General features: G+C 37.7%; 1 protein-coding gene across 4 annotated transcripts in view; it reads left to right on the top strand.

Moving 5' to 3' along the window:
* Dnc (phosphodiesterase dunce) overlaps nt 1–20,361 on the top strand; it is a 483,414-nt gene that overhangs the window by 240,609 nt on the left and 222,444 nt on the right. Inside the window, exon 1 of one of the 4 annotated variants that reach the window (XM_076827795.1) lies at nt 15,199–16,560. The exons of the other annotated variants lie outside the window; for them this stretch is intronic. Within the exon in view, the coding sequence (XP_076683910.1) occupies nt 16,472–16,560 (89 nt within the window). The 5' untranslated portion in view covers nt 15,199–16,471. Of the gene's footprint in view, nt 1–15,198; nt 16,561–20,361 lie in introns of those variants that run through there. 4 annotated transcript variants of the gene reach the window in all.

Raw genomic sequence — 20,361 nt, 5'->3', positions numbered from 1 at the left:
AAATGCTCGATTTGTTGCCATGGTTCTGGTGGTTCTCTTCGTTCGAAATGGGAAAACCAAAAAGATTCTTAAATTATTCGGTCGTGACTATGGTTGGTAACAGATTTGGATTGAAATTTCAAAAATTCTTAAAATGGCTGCAATTTGAACATCAAGTACCGACTTTCGCGATTTTTCTTCGTCTTTTTCGGGTTGTGAAATTAAAATAAAATTCGGGATGGAAAATATTTTGGCCTAATTCTGCTAGGGACGAGAGCGACACATCTGTTGAAGATGTCTGCGCAGGATGGGCCCAATCAGTCCAGTAGAATTTCAGATATCGTAGCAACCATTTTCTAAAAAACCATTTTGAGAAGAACGCGTTTAAAGTTTTGCAAACAGTTCTAGTGAAGAAAATTCTACTTACACCTAAAATCTGTCACGTCTGGTCCGCAATAAAAATCTTTCATTAAGTCCATAAAAAATCCTGAAAAAATTTAAAATAGTAGAATACCCCCCTGAGATAAAATGTGAAAAATTATCGAGTTTATTCGTGTGGATAAAGCAGTAAATTGATTTTTCCTCATTTTCAGTTGATGGTTTGAAAAGCTGACTTACTTTCATCAGAATCAAAATTCTTTTTTTTACATTCTGTATATATAGTAAATTATTATAACATTTATTCCATTAGTTAAGCATCGAGAGAAAGTACAATTGCGATACAAATTGAGAACAATCGACGTCATATGAAAGCAATCAATCTCTTTTATACCGAACATTTAAACTCGCAGAGGAAGTCGGGTGAATTCTGTTAATGGTCTAAAATGTGATTTAGCCCGATGGAAATTTAAGGTAATCGAAAGGGGAAATTGATTTCATTGGGCGGAAACTATTTAATGGTAAATTTTCACTCACAATTAGAATTCTTTAATCCACACGATTCTGTGAAAATTCGCAAATATTAAAACTCGGTAGTTAAAGCATAAATTATCCAAGGCTGTGTAATAAAATTACACGAGTGCTTATGCAAAATAGGGAAGTTTTACGAGATTCTTAAAAATTAATAACAATCTTATCGAAGTGAAAATTAATTCCGAGGGTTCGACTCTACTTTATCATGAAAATGAGCGTCACACCGCAGCGTCAAATTAATCCCAGAGTTTTCAAACTTGCTTTTTCGTCCCCATTGAAAAGCGTCTTGCGGCGAGATCGAAGTTCTTTTGCTGGGGAGACATCAAAGGACCAAAGATGGCCTTTTATAGCACCTTATTGAATCAAAGAACCTTTTCGTGTTAAGAATTGCCACCCCTATATATAAACAATATTTCTGCAGCATTGCGTCCATTTTCAGAGTAAACCTTTGCTGCAAAAAAGTGTTTAATTCCGATCTCCTTTACGATCTACCTTCAATTTTATTTCGAACTAGAGAATTTCGAAGACGAAGTGCAAAGACTAAAACTCGAAATATCAACGAGAAAAGATACTGAAATTATTTTAAATTTAATCATCAAGCATATTTTAATTTTGCAATTTTTCTATTTTCAAATAAAATAGTCCTCTGCTTTCAGAAGGTCGATTCCATTAATGAAGCAGCACTACCTTCTAAAATCATGTCAATTGATGTTTAATTGCTTCATAATCATGATACGTTGAATTATTTTCAACCCCGCGGGCGTTATCCCCATTCTCCGCGAAAAATGGAATCATCGTTTCGCAGGATGGACTGCAGCCATTGATTGGGAATCAAAATGCAATTCTAACAGGGTGAAAGAGTGATCCAAAGATAGCCTCTTTTTGGTCCCACGATTTTCGAACGGAATATTATGCGAAACGATGCCTTATGATGAGACATCAATCACACGAAATTTTCAAGTTGAGGTGATAATTAGTTTCTGAGATAACAACGAATTTGAACTTAGATTTTCAAAATTCACAATGGCTGATTCAACATGGGGGACGATATATTAAAAAAGTACCCACTAGACAGTCATTTATATTTCTTGTTTTTTTTTTGTGAATTTTGAAAATCTAAGTTCAAATTCGTTGTTAGCAGTCAGCAAAACCCTTGGAAATAATTGTTCAAATTATCGGACTGATATATAGGGCTGGGACTATTCGAATAATTTAATATTCGAATATTTTACGAGTATTCGAATGCTACGAATAAACTTCGAATATTTCAGTATTCGAATACTATTCGAATACTATTCGAATACTATTCGAATACTATTCGAATACATGGATATTCGAAAACTATTCGAATACATGGATATTCGAATACTATTCGAATACATGGATATTCGAATACATGGATATTCGAATACTATTCGAATACATGAATATTCGAATACTATTCGAATATTATTCGAATACATGGATACTCGAATACTATTCGAATTCATGGATATTCGAATACTATTCGAATACATGAATATTCGAATTATATTCGCCAAATAATTGAGCATCTGAAGTATTCGAATATTCGAATACCGAAAAATTGGACAAATAGTTCAAGCCCTACTGACATAGAAGTTTGTACATCGAAGCGTATGAGTTGTCGAGTTAACGAATGTTCACTTCTTTGACCTTCCATATCTCAGAAACTAATTGTCACCTCAACTCGAAAATTTCTTATGATTGAAGTCTCATCATAAGGTATCATTTGGCACAAAATTCCATTCCAAAATCGTGGGACCACAAAGAGGCTAAAAAAGGCCTCATTCTTGGGTCACTCATTGATTGTGTACCACTGCGCGGTGGCGCTTTGACGACCAGTGATATCGACCGCCCCCGAAACCTGTCCTACCCCCCAGCCCCCCTCTCGTCTCGACGTATAACTACAGCCCCCTTGGTCGACCATCTCCCGCTGCTGTTATCTCAGCTTTAAACCGACATTTTTTTCAGTTCACTTGCAAGGTTTGTCAAATACAATGTGCCTTTCAATGCTGCACCCCGTCGAGTGTAAATAATGCCACAAAAGTACAGAAATAACCGGCGCCTTAACAGAGAACGATAAAATTGAGTAATTTATAGATGGGGGGTGCCATTCGGTTTGGCTCATCTTCGAGAACTTGGTTTCATAAATTTTAATATGTAATATATGTAATAATAAAATTGTAATATGCAACCCCATAATTTAGTAGTGTCCGTTCGTGTCGTGTGTGAGCTTGCATCATTGATACTTTGTGAATCGAATCAGAAAACAGTAATTGCTTCATAAATTATGCATGAGCTTATCTCGTTTTCAATTTGTTCTTCCAATTGAATAATAACGCCAGCTCCGTGTTTTCATGGTAAAGATTCTTGATGAGATGTAGGCGTGGTATTTGCATATTTCCCATAAAGCATTGTAAACGATACCGCCTACTCGCCTTGAAAATTTTATAATCGACCTGTCGATGTACATATTCGCTATCAGCTGTGTTAATGTCGTCGATGATCGATGATATTACTGTTCGACATAGTTGGTGATGGAAGAATCAGTTACATCACACGATGTAGGCTTTCTGAGAAAAACATTTCTGGAATATTCATTGGTGCAACTCATTTCGGGAACGGTTATCAAATCTGTCGAGGAAATTTTATCATTTCCTTTCCTCAGGGGAAAATTGGTGATTAGATCTCTGACGATTGCTCAATATCCGGTACCCCAAGTCCCCAGGAACCCGGATGAATGATGTGTCCCTTTGGAGGAATTTAGGGAGGAGAAGCACTGCTTTCCTTATGGCAGGGTTTTAAATCAGCACCCATCACTCGTGAATCTAGATTTCTACTCTGTTTTTGAGAGATTTCTACGTGTGATTTTTTAACCTTCTGAATTCGGGCAACGCATATATACGTTCTGTATATTCTGCTCGAGTCTGGGCGACGTGTAACTTCTAAATTATATCAAATTGATATTTATTGATGCGAAGAAAACGGTTTTGGGAAATTTTTGTTTTCAAATTAACTGAATTCAAAGGGTTAAGAGAGCACAAGGTGCGTACATTTGTAATGGTTTGCAGTTGTTTATTGGCGTTTGATACGTAAATTGTTGTAATAGTTGAGGAGTTGAAAATTGGAATATAAAAATACTACAGATTTGAGGGAAATTGGGTCTTCGGATATGTTGGAATTTGGAAATTTATAAGTCATGATGTTGGGAGTTTAGGAATTAGGAATTTTTGCATTTCGAAAGTAAAATATAGAGATCAGGAATTTAATGATTAGGAATGTAAAGAATTTGAGCACTGCAAATTTGGAAATGTAGAAAGTCTGAAGAAAATAATTTGGATACCTAGGTGTTCGGAAATTAAAATTCGGGAAATCTAGATATTCGGATATTAGACATTTGGCAAGTTAGATATTCAGAAATTGAAACTTGAAAATCTGGATACTGAAAAATAACAAATTTGGAAAATAAAGTATTCGGAACTTGGAAATTTAAAAATTCTGATATTCAGAAAGTGAGAATTTGGAATTCTAGATATTTACAAATTGAGTATTTGAGAATCTGGATAGTCAGAAATCAGAAATTGGAAATTGAAATATTCAGAAATTGGGAATTTCAAAATTAGAGATATTCAGAAATTGGGAATTTAAAAATCTGAATATTCAGAAATCGTAAATTTAAAAATTCAGAAATTGGGAATTTCAAAATTTTGCTATTCAGAAATTGAGAATTTGCAAATTTAGATGTTCAGAACTTGTGAATTTGGAAAATCTGGATATTCAGAAATCTGAAATTTGGAAATTCGAATCCTCAGAAATTGGAATTTTGAAAATTTTAATATTCAAAAATTGAGACTTTGGAAATTTAGATATTCAGAACTCGATAACTTGCAAATATTGATTTTCACATCTAGATACAGATTTAGACATCTAGATATTCAGAAATCGGAAACTCGGAAGTTCAGCAGTAGAAACCTCAGAAACGCAAGAACTGGGAACTCGTAAATTTAGAAAGTCGAAGTTCCAAGCCATTTAGTAAAATGCTGTTAAACTAAGTAATCCCTGCAGAGATGTATATACACCGACCTACGACATTTACGTTCACAACAGAAAGATTTAGGAAGAAGAACAGTCCTTGCTCCCTAAACTTACAGATCTATTTACCTTCCCCGCGAATTGCACGCGAGCTAAAACAAAGGAAAGCTCGTTAAACGACCGAAGGGTCGCCGCGAAAGCCGCGCAAGATAAATTCGTTCGAACAGCGGACTTCTATTACCCTGTTTTTCAACGGGACACCATTTAGCGACCATTCCTCTGTTCCCTGTTCGTGACACGTGAAATGAGTTCTCCTAAACTCCATCAGGAACATTTGCCAACCCCAGACGACAATCAAGCATTCATCTGCGAGGATTTAACAGCATTATGCGCCTAGGCTTCTGTCAAAGTGGAAAGGAAAAGAGTGTTCTTCATTGGGCGAGTTACTGCACTTTTATCGATATACATTACGCTCCCTAATCGATTTAGGGAACTGCCTGAAAGTCACTTCCAGCAGCATCTTATTCCATTATAAGTTTTAATTCTTGCCGGGGAACTTTAAAAGTCCCGACAGGAGACAAGCTTTTGACGTCAAAGTGTCTTCCTAACGATATAACGTCATACACCTTTCAATTCTCAATTCATTTTCAACTCTTCTTCATGCCTCACAATTGCATTCATACAAGCGCATAGTCCCGCTAAAAGTTCCTACCAACTATGAAAAATTTCGAGTGCTTGAGAGAAAATTCGTTAGGAGTTTCAATAATTTTCTCCCGAATAGGTCCAGCAAACTGAGACAATTGAACGTGGGAATGCTTGAACCTGCAAGCGCCAAGGTAGAATTGAAGCGCAGCGCCATCTGCCACCATTGTCGCCGCCAGAGCAATGGTCCCCGGTTCCTTTCAACGTCAAATGCAATTTCTTCCAATAAAACGTTGGTCACTTGTTCGTTTCGACGGAGAAGGTCGGTTTCCTCCGTTCCAGCTCCCAACTCGAGCCACATTGCGGCCAATTTCATAGCCAGGGGGACGTTAAAGCCCAGCAGCCACCCCTTATCAGCGATGCATTTGAATGCAATGGAGCTGAAGAAGTCAACTCTGACCGGCCACCCTCTCTATTCCGTAGAAATTTCCATGGATCGTCGAGTAGGCGGGGTTCAACGAATCGCTTTACACGAAAAGCCACTTGGTCCCCGGGCCATTATGCAAATTATGCCTACTGACGAAACCAGTGCATTCTCCGCGGTGTCGTAACGAAACGGGGTTGCATGCGAAGCATTATCCCGCGGCTGGTGGGCGTTCAACATCGTTTCCAAGTGTATTTGGATGTTGCAGGAGGCGCATCGGATTCATGCTTCACATAGAAAATGGCATTAGGTAGCCATTGATCGTTCTTGGTGGTCCATGCTGGAGTAAGGTTATGTTCCTTCTTGGGGTCCTCATAGACAAGCTTTTGCGCTTTCTAAATCCTTATTCTTTAGCTTCTATAGTTCTTCAATTTATCAAGTACTTGGACCAGGTCGATTTGTCTGTTCTCTAGCTTTTACCAATCATCAGTTCAGTTTCTTGAAATTCATAAAGATCACCTATCACTGGTCTGAAGCATCTCAAATGGAGGTAGAATACCTTCAAACACCTGGGTACCAGGTCCCATCGAATTAGACTGATTCCAAACACCTGACCAGCAATCCCCAATCCTCAGAACTCCTGATCTTCAGCTGCCACGGAATAGGGTACCTCCAGAAACTCAGCCTTCCTCCAGGATTGACTCAATATTCTGCACATCTCTAAAACTCACCTCCCAACACTTAACCATCTCTGTGTTAACCCGCCAAAGCGCCTAATCTTCAATCCCCCACAAACTTGGGACATAACCAAAGACTCAGTCATCATCCACCACCAATCCTCCATCTGCTTGGTGCTCAGCTCCTACCAGTCTGCTGATACCAACAAGCACAGAAATACCAGAACTTCAATCCCCAATTCGAATACTGACACGTAATTGCCCAAATCCCTAGCGCTTGTCCCCGGACCCTCGAAGTTCCAGTTCCCCGTAAACTCTGGCGCAATTACGCGGCTGCCGCGGATCTAGCTGCGCGCCGTTGGTCCCTATTGCACGCCCCATGTATTTGTTTATCGTGTTAGCGACGCTCCGCTCGTTCGTGGAAACGAATCGCCGAGCAAACCGAAGTCTCTTCGCGGGCAAACAGAGCGAGCCCTTCCTGCAGCGTCGCCTGGCGGCCTTCATTTGCATTTTAATGTTCGCGAGCAATCGCAAAGTGCTTAAGCCGCCGCGGTTTGCTTTTCTCCTTGGCGCCGACGTGCATCCTGAACTGGTCTAATTCTTGTCGGGTCCAAAGGCGAGGAAAATCGACGCCGTTGAGGAAATTCCCTGCCTTTGACTAGGTGTCCAGGCCTCCTCTCACGTGGCCTTTCTTGTGGCGCCGGATTACCGTACCGGCTTTGGGGGACACTCCTATTAGGGGTTAGGTGTTCCTAAAAAATAGGTCTTTATCTTGTGGTTGCCTGCTGGGTAGGTTGAATTAGGTTGGGGGAACGTTTGTAGGTTAGAGAGGAATTGCTGAAAGGCTGTTTTAGTTGAAAGGGCAGAATTGACCATTTTTTTGAGAAATTATAAATATTATTATTATTCAGCGCATAGTTTATACAAAAACCGACTTTTGAAAAAACCGGTTTTCGAATTCTACTATTCCCCAAAAAATCGGTTAAACTGGTTTTCGAATTTTCATAAAAAAATATAATTAAAATAGTAAATACATATTTGTACTTATTTTAAAAATTTTCAGTTCTTTTATAATAATTATGGAGTTACAAACATATAACAAAATAAAATATACTCTATCTATACAAAACCAAAAAAAAAAATCCATTCAATTTTTGAGTTCATATAATATTTATGGATTTACAAAAATATAACACAATAAAATACACTGCATACAAGACCTAATGAACGAAACCTAAAATAACTAAAATCCATACAAAATATAAATTATTAATCTTTATTTCATTTAGTATTTTTCTTCAGAAAATATGAACTCACGAAGATTAGTTTTACAGTAAACTGTTGCCTACTACAACATGCTTGTGCCAGAGGCAACTTCAAGTCAAAATGTTAACGTTTTAAATTAAATAATTAATTCATTTTCACATATTAATTCTAGTATATAAAACCGGTTTATAAAAAAAGCGGTTTTTCAACCCGGTTTTTAAAAATCGACAAACCCTAATCGAGCGTCTTTATTGCACAATACAAAAATAGGAATAAGAAGGAAAGAGGAAGAAATGTAAAGAAAAAAATAGTGCAAAGGCGAGATTCAGTCGTGAAACTGTTTTGCAACCACCCTTTAAAAAACAAGTGGTAGTTGGTTAGAAAATTGAGGATCTGAAATAAGAATTCATGTAATATTTCACAGTGTATAGTGTGCAAAGTGCAAATACATGTGAAGGGATTGGTGTTTGTTTGTATTGCTTCGAAAATAGCGCTTTGAATCGTCGAGGTTTCAAATAGCTATGTTCCATCTCTTGGTCCATTTTCTATGACAGGTACTTCGTCATAAAAGAGAAGCTGTATTATTTATGGTTATTTACATTCGCCACCTATTTTTCGAAACTTCAGTCCTTTTCCTCACTAACAAGAGTATGCAATGGAAATAACTAAAAACGCGGTGCAGCATAAAAATCAGCACATTTTGCAGTAAAATGTGCTGTAACATTTGATACGGTTCTTCTATTAAGAAAAATGCTCTGGTTTTATTGATGTTCTGCGTCCCGAATCGTACTTACCGCTGCAGCAGTAGTATGGCCCCGTGCTTGGTCAGACAGCTTCGATCGGAGTCTACTGATGGCGCCACAATGTGGCAACCGACTTCGAGTATCTGATAACGAAGACAGATATTTCGAAGTACTATTTTTTAATACAGTTCAGTTTAACAATATTTTTCATACATTGTACAAATTGCTCTGAAGACTAATGTATTCGATTAACAGCCAACATTTTTGCGTGTATGGAAAATATAAAATGTGGGGGTGCTCTCATTTTATTTTCAAGTTGGATTTACAACAATAGTTGAACCTATATTTTTTTACATAGTGATTATACCGTTGCTTTGCAATTAATGTTCATTTAATTTCAATTAAGAGTCCTGTCAGACTCAGGGTGTCCTCAGAGCTGACGTTGATGAATGGCGACGAAAATTCAATTTTCAGACAGATCACTCTCATTCGTCAAGAATCACTTGAAATCTTATTTTTAATCAGTCTTCGTTCATTTTATAAGCATGCCTTCCGATCATGCTTCTATTTTTATTTATCTTCCTTTTATCGTGCTACAAAATACGAATTTCTTTGCGAAAGTTCTGAAAATTTAAAGTGATTATGATATTTAAAAATCTTTTTTAGCTTCTTACAGTTAGGAATGTTTGATTGTTTACTTCCTAAGTCATCTACTCTTTATATTTCAACGGTTCCATATTTTTCGATGCGTCAAATGCAAATTGCTAAGGGGGGTGTTATTTGCGAACTCCGCGTTACAAAAGAATGTGAAGCAAAAAATTCGGTAGCAGCTTAATATTAACATCGGTTTCATTGTCATTTCGAAAATGAGGCCACTCCTTAACGGATGCATCGATGTACCTTGCGATTGCAAAGCTACACCACAAAATAACAGACACGAATTTTGTGACAAGGTTGCGGCCCACATACCGCTCCACCAGACACTCAGAATTTCAGTTTTTCGGCCTGGTTCACATTCGAAAATCCTTCTGCACGAAACATAATTATAGAATCCCTCCATCAAAAGTAACGCAACAAGTTGCCATTCTACAACGTAATCGGCCATTTAAAACCATTTTACTTATTCGCCAAAGTGAACAATATTCAATTAAAATTTAAAAAGTTTGGAAATCGGAATATTAAAAATTCAATCAATTTTTATTGTAGTCGCTTCGAAAGAAGAAATAATTAAAAGAAATCATCAATAATCGTTTGAGAAATTGGGAATCTGGAAATCTGGATATTCAGAAATCAAAAGTTTGGAAATTTAAATATTTAGAAATTGGACATTGGGAAATTTTGAGATTCAGAAATTGAGAATTTGGGAATTTATATATTCAGAAGTTCGGAATTTGAAAATCGGGATATTCAGAAATCAGAGAGATTCGATTATTCAGAAATTGGGAATTTGAAATTTTTGATATTCAGAAATTGAGAATTTGTAAATTTAGATATTCAGAAATTCGTAATGTTAAACATCCAATCAATTTTTACTGTAACCGCTACGAAAGAAGAAATAATCAAAAGAGCTTCAACGTCGCATCACTCCTAAACTCTACCAAACACTAAAATTCAGCATTTAAGAAATGGAATTGCTGTCAATTGCTGGCAGTGAAAAAAAGTGGTAGAAAAGAAATGTACCATGGGAAGTTCTACCAAGGGCCTCGATTAATTAAACGAACCATTAAGCATCGAGTAACAGTTCGCTTGCCATGGCAAGAAAAGGTGGCGAAAAACAACCAATTAAAAAAGTATTCGTGTGGAACACGAGTTTGAGTCGAATGGATATCGATTATACTATTTTTCCCTCGTCGATGCCTTAATCCACCTCGCGATTAAACGCCGTTGAAATTCAGAGATAATCCACAAACTTCCTCCTTCTGTTTCAGGCCCCAATACAATTATTATTATTATTAACAAGAATTCTTTTAGTATTTAAAAATTTCACAGAATGACTAGAGTCTGAAAATTTTAATTCGCACCATGTACACCATATAAACATTTTCTTAGGTACTTTCGATAATTTTATCAAAAGGTGTTTCTAGTAAAAGTTATATTCTAAAATTCAGAAAATTTATGTCGAGCACCCTTTTCTCCTGATGCCCTAAACATGTGCTTATTTTGTTTATCGTTTAACCCAGTACTCTGTGCAACATTTTACAAAACGAGTTGAGGGAACCCGAAAAAGGGTCGACATCATCGAAATATAAATTAAATAGTATATAACAACTATATAATAATTATATGTAGGTATATTATAATACAATTGCATTCACAGAATTTGTACCTATGCTCGCAAATAAATATTGTAATTATATTGATATCATCGCCATTTCCTTTTCTAGATTGAAAAACTCACGTTTCTTGTATACTGGATCATTACTTTGTAATTGATATTGACATTGCAGCATCTGTTTATTTTACTTCATCTCTTCCTGTTATTTTCTTTGGTATTTGTTATTTTAATTTCAAGTTTCAATTTTATCTTATTTGTTGGTTCCCTATATTATGTCTGTTCGTGTTATTATAATGTGTCAAAGGGTTGTCATCTCGTAATAAACAAATAAATTAAATAAATAAACTATATCCTGACCATCTGGAATCAAATAAAGGATGCGTCCGCAGGTTTCTTGACAGCTCGTTGAAGTTAATTTGTGCTACAAAACCAGAACAGTTAATTTAATTTTGGGACTTAATTTTTATAAGTTTAAACAAAAATCAGCTCCGCGGTGAGCCTGCGTTCTGCGAGAGTAGTAAGCTTGAAGAGTGGGGCTGTAATCACGGTTGGTAACATCCGTGCCCCTTAATATGCAAAATGGCACTTTAATAAATTTTGGAATCGCGCGCCAATCGGAAAACAATTTTTTATCCGAGATTTGTTGGACCCTAGGCTGACAGCCAGGTGCGCGTCCCGTTTTCCACGGAATGTCGCGGACGACACGCGACTTCCTGCGATTTGGCGCGCGGCTTGCGCGCCCAGATTATAACAGCTTATGATTCACGTCGCGGCTCTTGCGACACGAGTCGGCTCCGCGGGGCTTCTGCCAAATTTTCGCGCGGGTGCGAGAAAAATCGACTCGACGCGCGCACCAAGTTGGCCACCGTCGGCCACGGGACTATTGGATCCCGAAATACGGTCCATTATAACGCGGACCACCCCGTGACTCCCTCCGATTTATACACGCGACGTGGAATTTCTTGTTCGCGATAAATAATCCGCGACCTTCCCGGCTTGCGATCAACGCGAGGCGTCTAAACATAACTTGTTGTCCGTTGATTTTTGTCGCTTGGAGATATTCCTTTCACATTTCACACCGCTGCCGGCGAATATTACTAAAAGAATAAACTTTTCTGTGATTTTTAAATTGTTTCTAGTGTCTTGGTAATGAAATTCTGTGATGGTGGAAAGTAATGCTACTTAATATAATTTTGAGTATCCAGAAGTAATTAAAGTCAGAACGCAGAGTAGTTTTTGTGATACGGTATTCCGGGATCCCGGCTGTTTTTTGGATTCCAAAAATCCCGGGATTTTTTAAAAATGTGAATTACTTTACGAACACCTGGAAAATATAAAAATAAACAAAATAGATAAACATAGTCTTTTCATAATAATAAGGACAATAATAATAATAATAATTTATTTAAATAATAATATTAATTCGCGTAGAACTAACTAAACTATATTTATTACAATCAGACAGTAGTAAATGGTGCCGACCCGGCCTTAAAGTTTAGAATTCATCAATGGTTTGAATTTGAAGAATTTCTCAAAAATGGTAAGCCCTATCGAAATTTTGTTCAAATAATATTAAAAAGAGCATTCAATTTTCTACAATTACTGTATATATAATTTTTCTGTGCTTCCAACCATTTTTTAGATAATCACGTTTGAATATAGAGAGGTCGGCACTACGGTGTACAATACGTAACGCCGTACAGGTGGGACGCGCAAACTGCAGAACTGTCTATATTCAAACGTGATTATCTAAAAAATGGTTGGAAGCACGAAAAAATGATATAAACAGTAATTGTAGAAAATTTAACGCTCTTTTTAATATTATTTGAACAAAATTTCGATAGGACTTACCATTTTTGAGAAATTCTTCAAATTCGAACCATTGATGAATTCTAAACTTTAAGGCCCGGTCGGCACCCTTTCTTGTTGTCCGATTGCAATAATCTTTTTCAGGGACTATTTTTTTATCAAATGGAACCAGGGAACTAAGGGATGAGTGCAAAGAAATACAAAAAAAAAAATCGACACATAAATAAGGGCCACCCTAATATGAGAGTCTAGTTCCGTGTTTTCTGAGTGATTTCTCGGTTATAGTCAGGGCAAGCATGAGCGGGACTCGAGGCTGCCGAGCTGGAGTCCTCCCCACCACACCATTTAATTATCTCCTCCCATTATCCGATCACCACTGCGCTCCAAATATTCTTAAAATTTCCATATGAATTCTGAACCTTCCCCATTATTTTCCACCAGGATTTCCATTCTCGGAGTCACGTGTTGAATCACAAATGAAGAAATTAGAACGTGCACACGACTGGTTCATTGAATCAGAAACTTTGGCACCAGTCTCCTCTTATTTTAATCATCGTTTGACACGCTATTGGCAATTATTTGGTAAACGTTCCTTCTTCGTCGAGCCATGAAATTCGGAAACTTCTGTGATTCTTTCGACCAAGAATTATTCCACGACGTTGAACCCGCCCGGTATTGCGCGGAAATGAATTTTCCACGTGCTCAGACTATAGGTATGATCATGTGCTTTCAAAGAAAATTGAAATGGCAATTCAGCGGCAGCTCTTGCATTCCTGCCAAAGGAAACCTCTTGGGGGTGGGCACTTCTATTCGCGGTTACTGCTTTCACGGTTGGATTTGTTTTAATTTTTTAAGGAATTTCTACTGTATATAGAAATTGTATTCTATAGTCTGGATTTTAGTGAAAGTGACTGCAACGCTGACGAAACTTTGAAATATACATATGTTTCACATAGAAATTTTCTTTGTATCAAGTCCTTCTTGACATTTTTTATGTATCAAATTCTTCTGCTGTTATGTAACTTTCTTTGTTAAAAACTTCGCTAAACATTTCAATTTATGGGCCCTTTTAAGCGATGAATACTTAAATAATATAAAAAAACTGTTTTTATTAAATATCTCTCACTGTAGATAATTTTCAAGTAACAATTATCTCAACATTCTTTCAATGCTGTTGATATCTATTAATAACGAACCTTTGTCTTGTAATCCGTGTGTGTGGATTGGAATTCAGTTGGACAGACACAAATTCACAAAGATCGACATTTGTTCAACTATCCCCGGCAGCCTGGACGATATGTCGGGTGAAAAATTCATTGCTGTGACGTTGGTGCGACTAATAAAATGTGACACGGACTTCGTGCCAAAGAGACTATATAAAAAATGTCTCGACACGATTCTGTCGCCAGTGGTGCTCATCCTTGGACTCTGAAGCAGTTTGAAGGATGCAGGAGTGCTGTTAAAAATTTTATACCACCCTCTACTTCAAATATAATCTCGTCTATGTATGAAGCATTGAGAGCAAAAACGGACTAACTCACATTTTTTGCGAAATTGAGTTAGTAGCAATAATGTACTCCAATAGGCTGTATTAATTACATAAAATAGGAAAAAATATTTTTTTTTCAATGTGGGTTAATACATGTTTGCTCTCAGTGCCTCATATATTTTTTCTCAAATCATCTCTTCTCCCTCAAATATTGTAATAAAAGAATTAAAAAGAATTCTGATGCAAAAATTGCATTAAACGTCATCAAAGCGTAATTAGTTATTAAAAATGATCATTTAACTTCCAATTCAAGAAAACTATACTCATGCAATAATTCCAAGGTGCACGTCAGTTCTCGGCACAGCTAATCAACCGAATGTCAAGTGACCACGTTGCTTTCACTCACAAGGGAAACTCGCCAGCTCGAAAATTCGAAAAAATCTGATCCTTTTCAAAAGTACACTTCATGTACTCCCAACACAATATATAGGCACAGCAATAGGTACTCCAGTTCAAAGTTGCATAATTCCCGACTTAAACCATGGTAGTAAAGAATTTGCAAAAAATCGTTTTTTCAAAATTCACCCCCACCATAAATTTCTTCAACTAAACTCGTTAGTTGAGTAATCGCGTGTGGTCCAGGTTCGAATATAAGCCCACACCCACCCAGGAAGCTATCCTGCCTCTATATTCGAAGATACTTTTTCGGTGTGCCAACGAGCTAGAAATCTCCGAACGCAGAAATAACAACAGGAACGACACATTAGTGGTCAAGGTCGACCGCATCCCAAAAGAAGTCACAAGCAGTCAGTGTAACGTGTTAGCGAGAATCCTCATGGGCAGCGGAAAGGGGGTTTCCACGAAAGGCAGCGGAGCTTCGTTGGTACGGGAGGGACTCGGAACAAACGACGTGTACGTGAGAAAAGCGACGCCGTTCAAAATAATCCAACTCGCTCTATAAATACAATGCGGCATTCAGTGCTGTGCGAAGCGTCGCGAAGTTCAGATGCTTATCCGATGCGTGCCCGCTCTCCGTCTGAAGATCCTGCCCGATAAGAGGATCACAGTAGCAGGAAGCGGGGTCTGCCTTGCTGGTGCCCATCGATTTCGGTTTCGAGTCAGAGATATCTGCGGATAAAACCACCTGGTGACGTTTGTTTAATCCCCAACACTGAGCCCAGTTGGCCAGTAGACAGTTGGATCCAAGTTGACTGGGTGTCCTGCAGTGCCATTTACGAAGCTGGGTGCACAGAGTGCTCAGATGGGAATCTGAAGGTGTTTTTGTTTAAATTTTGCAAAATTTACTGTGGCTGTGGAGCTTCTGGGATTCTTGCTAGGTGGTTTGTGAGGTTATAGAGGTGGTGTGAGATTTTCGAGTGGGCCAGTGTTCCTGAGGCACCTAGGTCAGTTGGGATTGCTGATGGTCTTGTGGATGGGTGAGGATACTTAACTCAGTGTCGTGGCTGGGATTGATGAGGATATCATTGAAGTACTGGTCAGTTTACGTGATTACGTGGTGTAGTTGATGTGGCGCTCTTGAAGGCGTTTTCTGTGAATGTATCCTGGACAGGTTAGTTATCTAGGCCACAGTGATTGTTAAGACACCTTGCAAGTGCAATGATTGTTGGGGATTGACTGGGATGGTTTTTACCTGAACACTTCTTAAGGCTCAACTTGATCGATAACCTGATGTGTCACAATAAGTATAGTCACAATGTTTGTAACTGCACAATTCAACTGGAAGTTTCCTGCATCCTGCACGCTTTACACATACCTTTGACAGTGCGTCTCGAACGACTAGGAAAATGTAAAGCTGAAACCTTCGGGGCATCCAGTTCAAAGGACCATTTCTGAAAGACTTCAAAGAACTTAGCTACCTTGTAGCAAATGAACTGCACCAAAAGCGCAATATCCTGAGCCCCGGGGGTGCCAGCAGTCAAACTGCTTTCCAGAGACATACATTCAGCTCGGAGATATCAAAAAGTCAAGCCCAACGGTCCTATCTTCGCTTCCGCGAGACCTGGCATCAGGAATCTTAAACAATAGAGGATATCGAAGTTCGTTAAACTCCTCCGTTAAGCTTTTTCTTCGTGGCCGTCTACCATGAGGCGCACTGGCCGAACTGCGGGCGGGAGGAAAGTTAGCGAGGCGAGGCCGGTTTAATAGCAGCCTGGAAGATTTGTTGGGGACACGTGTCGCGCGATGGAAAGGCTCAGTGTCGCGGAAATATTGCGGCGGAAAGATAAGAGGAGACGCAGGGGTTGGACGGTGGTGGTCGGCCATGAAGTTCGGTGAGTATAAATCACGTGTACTGCACGCGGGATGAAACACGTCCCTTATCAGAAAGGAGTGGGTCTAGGGATCGTGAGGGCTGAATTGTGCTGTTGCCGCGAAGGGATGATTCAGAGTGTGCAGTATATATTTTTGAGATTGTCTGCCTGTGCTTGATGGCGTTATTGTGAGCGCTTAGTGACCACCTAGGTGCTAACCATAACTATGGTAGTACTTGGAACTGGTAGCACCTCTTCAACCGTGAATTTGAGATTTTACTGATTTGGAGACTGTAATGGAGTAGTTTGCTTGAATATTGTGTGGTAACTATGGTGCTTTTGTTGTGGGGACCTAGTGATTTCCTAGTTGGTTTTGACCATTTTGGGGGTGCTTGGGGGTAACTGGTAACATCTTTTGAATAGACCATTTTTAGTTTAATTTTATTTTAAAATTATTATTAATATATAAAATTATGATTAATTTAATTTTAATTTAATTTTAATTTTTTTTACTGAGCGGGACTGTGTTAGATACATGAGTTTTAATTTTATGTGACGACTGTGATTGTTTTACAAAGATCAAGTAACCCTAGTTGCTCTTTACAACTATAGGTGTATGTACTCATTACTGGTGACGATTTTTCAGTAGTCAGTGTTACGTTTCGCTGGGTACATGTTGAATTCCTGTTATTTGTATCGGTTTTATGTAAAAATTATTCCACTACATTTATGGGTTAACCTGATCAGAACACTTTTTGCGATAGATCTCAAAATTCAAAGAATGGACCAAAAAATATGAAAAAATTCAAATTTGTGTGTAAAGACACATCCCCAATTTTGATCCCCACTTTTTTTAAATTTTGTAGTCCATCGCACGACAACTGTGCTGTTTTGGTTGACCCATCGATGAAACAGTAGGGTTCAAAGTCCTCGCACGTCGGTAACGTGATTTCAAGCTCCGGTCGTTGGTAAATTTTTTAGTCGTACGGTGCTGCCACCTTCGGTTGCATTTCGAAAGCTCTGTAGAGTGCAGCGATCTCGTTCAGTAAAGCTTTGATCAATATCGCGCGGGACGACCCGCCATTTTTCTCTCCTTCTTCCTTAAACGATATTTCTTTGACAAATAAAACCGATTTTCATAAATTTGCAAACTTAATTAAACAATAATTTGTGGTAATAAAAAAATGGATGTTGTCTAACTAATATACAATACAAAAGGAAAGGTCCAGGGAAATGATATTTCATGACAATACTTTTTTCTCAATTTTCTGTGTTTCTTTTAGCACTAATAACTTTAAAATTACATATTTTTTGGATCAGTGTTAATTGCCGCCGTTTCTGGTACCTACTGCTGCATCATAAAGCATTCATTTTTTTTTTATTTTGCTACATTTTTGGGACGGGAGTTTCTAATCCGCCTAAGTAGTATGTGACCCCGCATAGTCAGACACGTTGATTTATGAGATATGCAGTTCACTCCCCTCTAATTCTATTACTGCATTACTTCCAGTATTTCCATTTGTCAGAACGAAGAAGTCCATGCTTAGAAGATCTACTTCCTTTAAAAGAAATCACTGTCGAGACTTCAAAGTCCACTTTTTTTTTAAATCCCTTTTCCCTCTTCTTATTTTTCATCCTCGTGAACCTTGCTGCCAAGATTGGCGTTCTCCCTTTCCGTCATCAAAGGGATCACAAATTAGCAATTCTGCGAGTTATTGAAGCCCCCAGAGTCTGCTTGAAACATTTTTGACGCTAAAGGAAAAATTCTGAATCCAACAGATTTGAAAAGAAACCTGCTACGATAATAAATACTCTCATCTACCACCCTCAAATCCATTTCAAAAATATTTTCTGCACGACGCGACGAATTTTTGGCTTTCCAAAATTTACAAAATCAAAAGCTTATTTTTAATTGCTTTTAATTCTTCCTCCATATTGAAGTAAATATCCTTATATTCCAATTAAAGCAAAAATTGAAAACACATTTTACACAGCAATGCAATTTCGAAATATTTTTTTCAAATATCAGTTGCAGTTTTAAAAAATTTTAAAATAAGTTCTCACAAGTATCATCATCGTGAACGAAGGAAGAGAAAAGAAGTATTAAGCGATTCGAGTGATAATGTTATCACGTGCAGTGTCGTCGCGACTTTCCTAAAATTTGCGCGGTCACGTTATTTTAGTGGAACATAAATTTCGCCAGGAATTCAGGTCGACTAAAAGCCGGCCGGAGCATTGAGCGAATTTAAAACGCAAATTAATAGTAGTCCTGTAATCCTTTATTAAAGCGACGCCATTAAGTGTGGCGGAAGCACTTGATATCTCTGTCCCTTGATTGAAAATAGATCTAACGGGTGACGGTTTTATGTTGAAGATGGTATTATCAAAGTTTAAGTTTCATATCTAGTTCGATTTTTATTTTTGAATTATTTGAAATTTGGGAATAGAATAATTTTGGGTATTCTTGTGTTATTTATAAATTCTTCATTAAATTTTGAGAATTATTAATACTGATCGTTGTTTATTACGTCTTGTTTCTTATTTATTCTTTGTTTATTGTTGGGAAAATTTCATTTGAAGCACGTGAGAATTAAAAATTGACGAATTACAATTTAAAATGAAATTTTTAGTCAAATTTCAATTATTTTTATGATTCAAGAGAATTAATAAATCTTGATAAAATTTTGGAGTGTCACTCTTCTTCAGTAATTAAAGTGGACAGTAACTAATAAATCGAAAGTGGTTTTAGCAAAAGTTCAACCCGCTTTGTAAATAATAAACTTGGAGATTTTCATCGAATTTTTTTAAAGTGCACATTAAATAAAACATTAGCTATGACATTTTCTGGAAGTAGGGCCCCCTAAGTGTTTTATCCACTGTAAATGTGCAGTCGGTCGACGCGAAGCTTTTCACCATTCATTTAACGAAAGTTTCAAGCGTTAGCAGCCTCGGTTTTACTTTTTCCCGACCTCCGCATCGCTGAGATCCACTTAAAAGTCGGCTCGCAGCTAAAGTTCTTGAGAATCCACAGTCCTGTCGTTCGGAGATAAGAAATTTTAAGTTATCGTCGAGTTATCGAGCTGAAAAGTTTGGTGCCTCTTCTAAAATCACTTTTTATTTCAAAATTCAGAGTTCAAGTCACGTTCCAGGTAATAAATCGTAAACTAGGTGAACAGTGATATTTCCTACCGTATATTTTCCTAAATAATCATTTTAAAACTGAGACAAAATTTAGCAAATTTTTCATAAAAAATTTTTTTAAAAAAATTAAAAATTTTAGCCTAATTACTGACTCAAAGTTGGTTCACCCTCTTTGTGTGGTTTACAAATCGTACTGGGCGCCATTTTTTATGGCCCAAAAAGAGTATTTCGAGTATTCAAAGGACTTCAAATTGTATTTTGAACTGTTCAGTTCTCTGCTTTCTGCGACGCTACTGAGAGACTGTAATTAATTTCAAAACACGGGGAAAAACAACGTTTGCGTATCACCGCGTGTCGCATTACGAATTTCATCCGGCCAATATTTGCACCGGAGGGATTGCACCGTTCGTTTGTCCAAATACTCGTGTCATTCTCAATATTTGCGGTTCTCATTCTCGCCGAGCTTCGACTGTTCGATCAATAAGTGGAGGGGAAACAAAAATTCGACGCCCGAAGCGTTCCCTGCCCCGTACATTCGTTGACGGTTGCTGCCAACAACATGTATCCCCCACTCATAACATCCAGGAGCCTAAGATCATCGAGGACGTATCGATAGCAGAATTAAATTAAAAAAGAAATAAATTCGAAAATTCTCGTCACTCGTTTATTTCACAATTATTC

The sequence above is a fragment of the Andrena cerasifolii genome, chromosome 15 (genome assembly GCF_050908995.1).
Source record: "Andrena cerasifolii isolate SP2316 chromosome 15, iyAndCera1_principal, whole genome shotgun sequence".
In the NCBI taxonomy this organism is placed as follows: domain Eukaryota; kingdom Metazoa; phylum Arthropoda; class Insecta; order Hymenoptera; family Andrenidae; genus Andrena; species Andrena cerasifolii.
The sequence above is the reverse complement of the archived record's forward strand: the minus strand, read 5'-3'. Positions and strand labels throughout refer to the sequence as shown.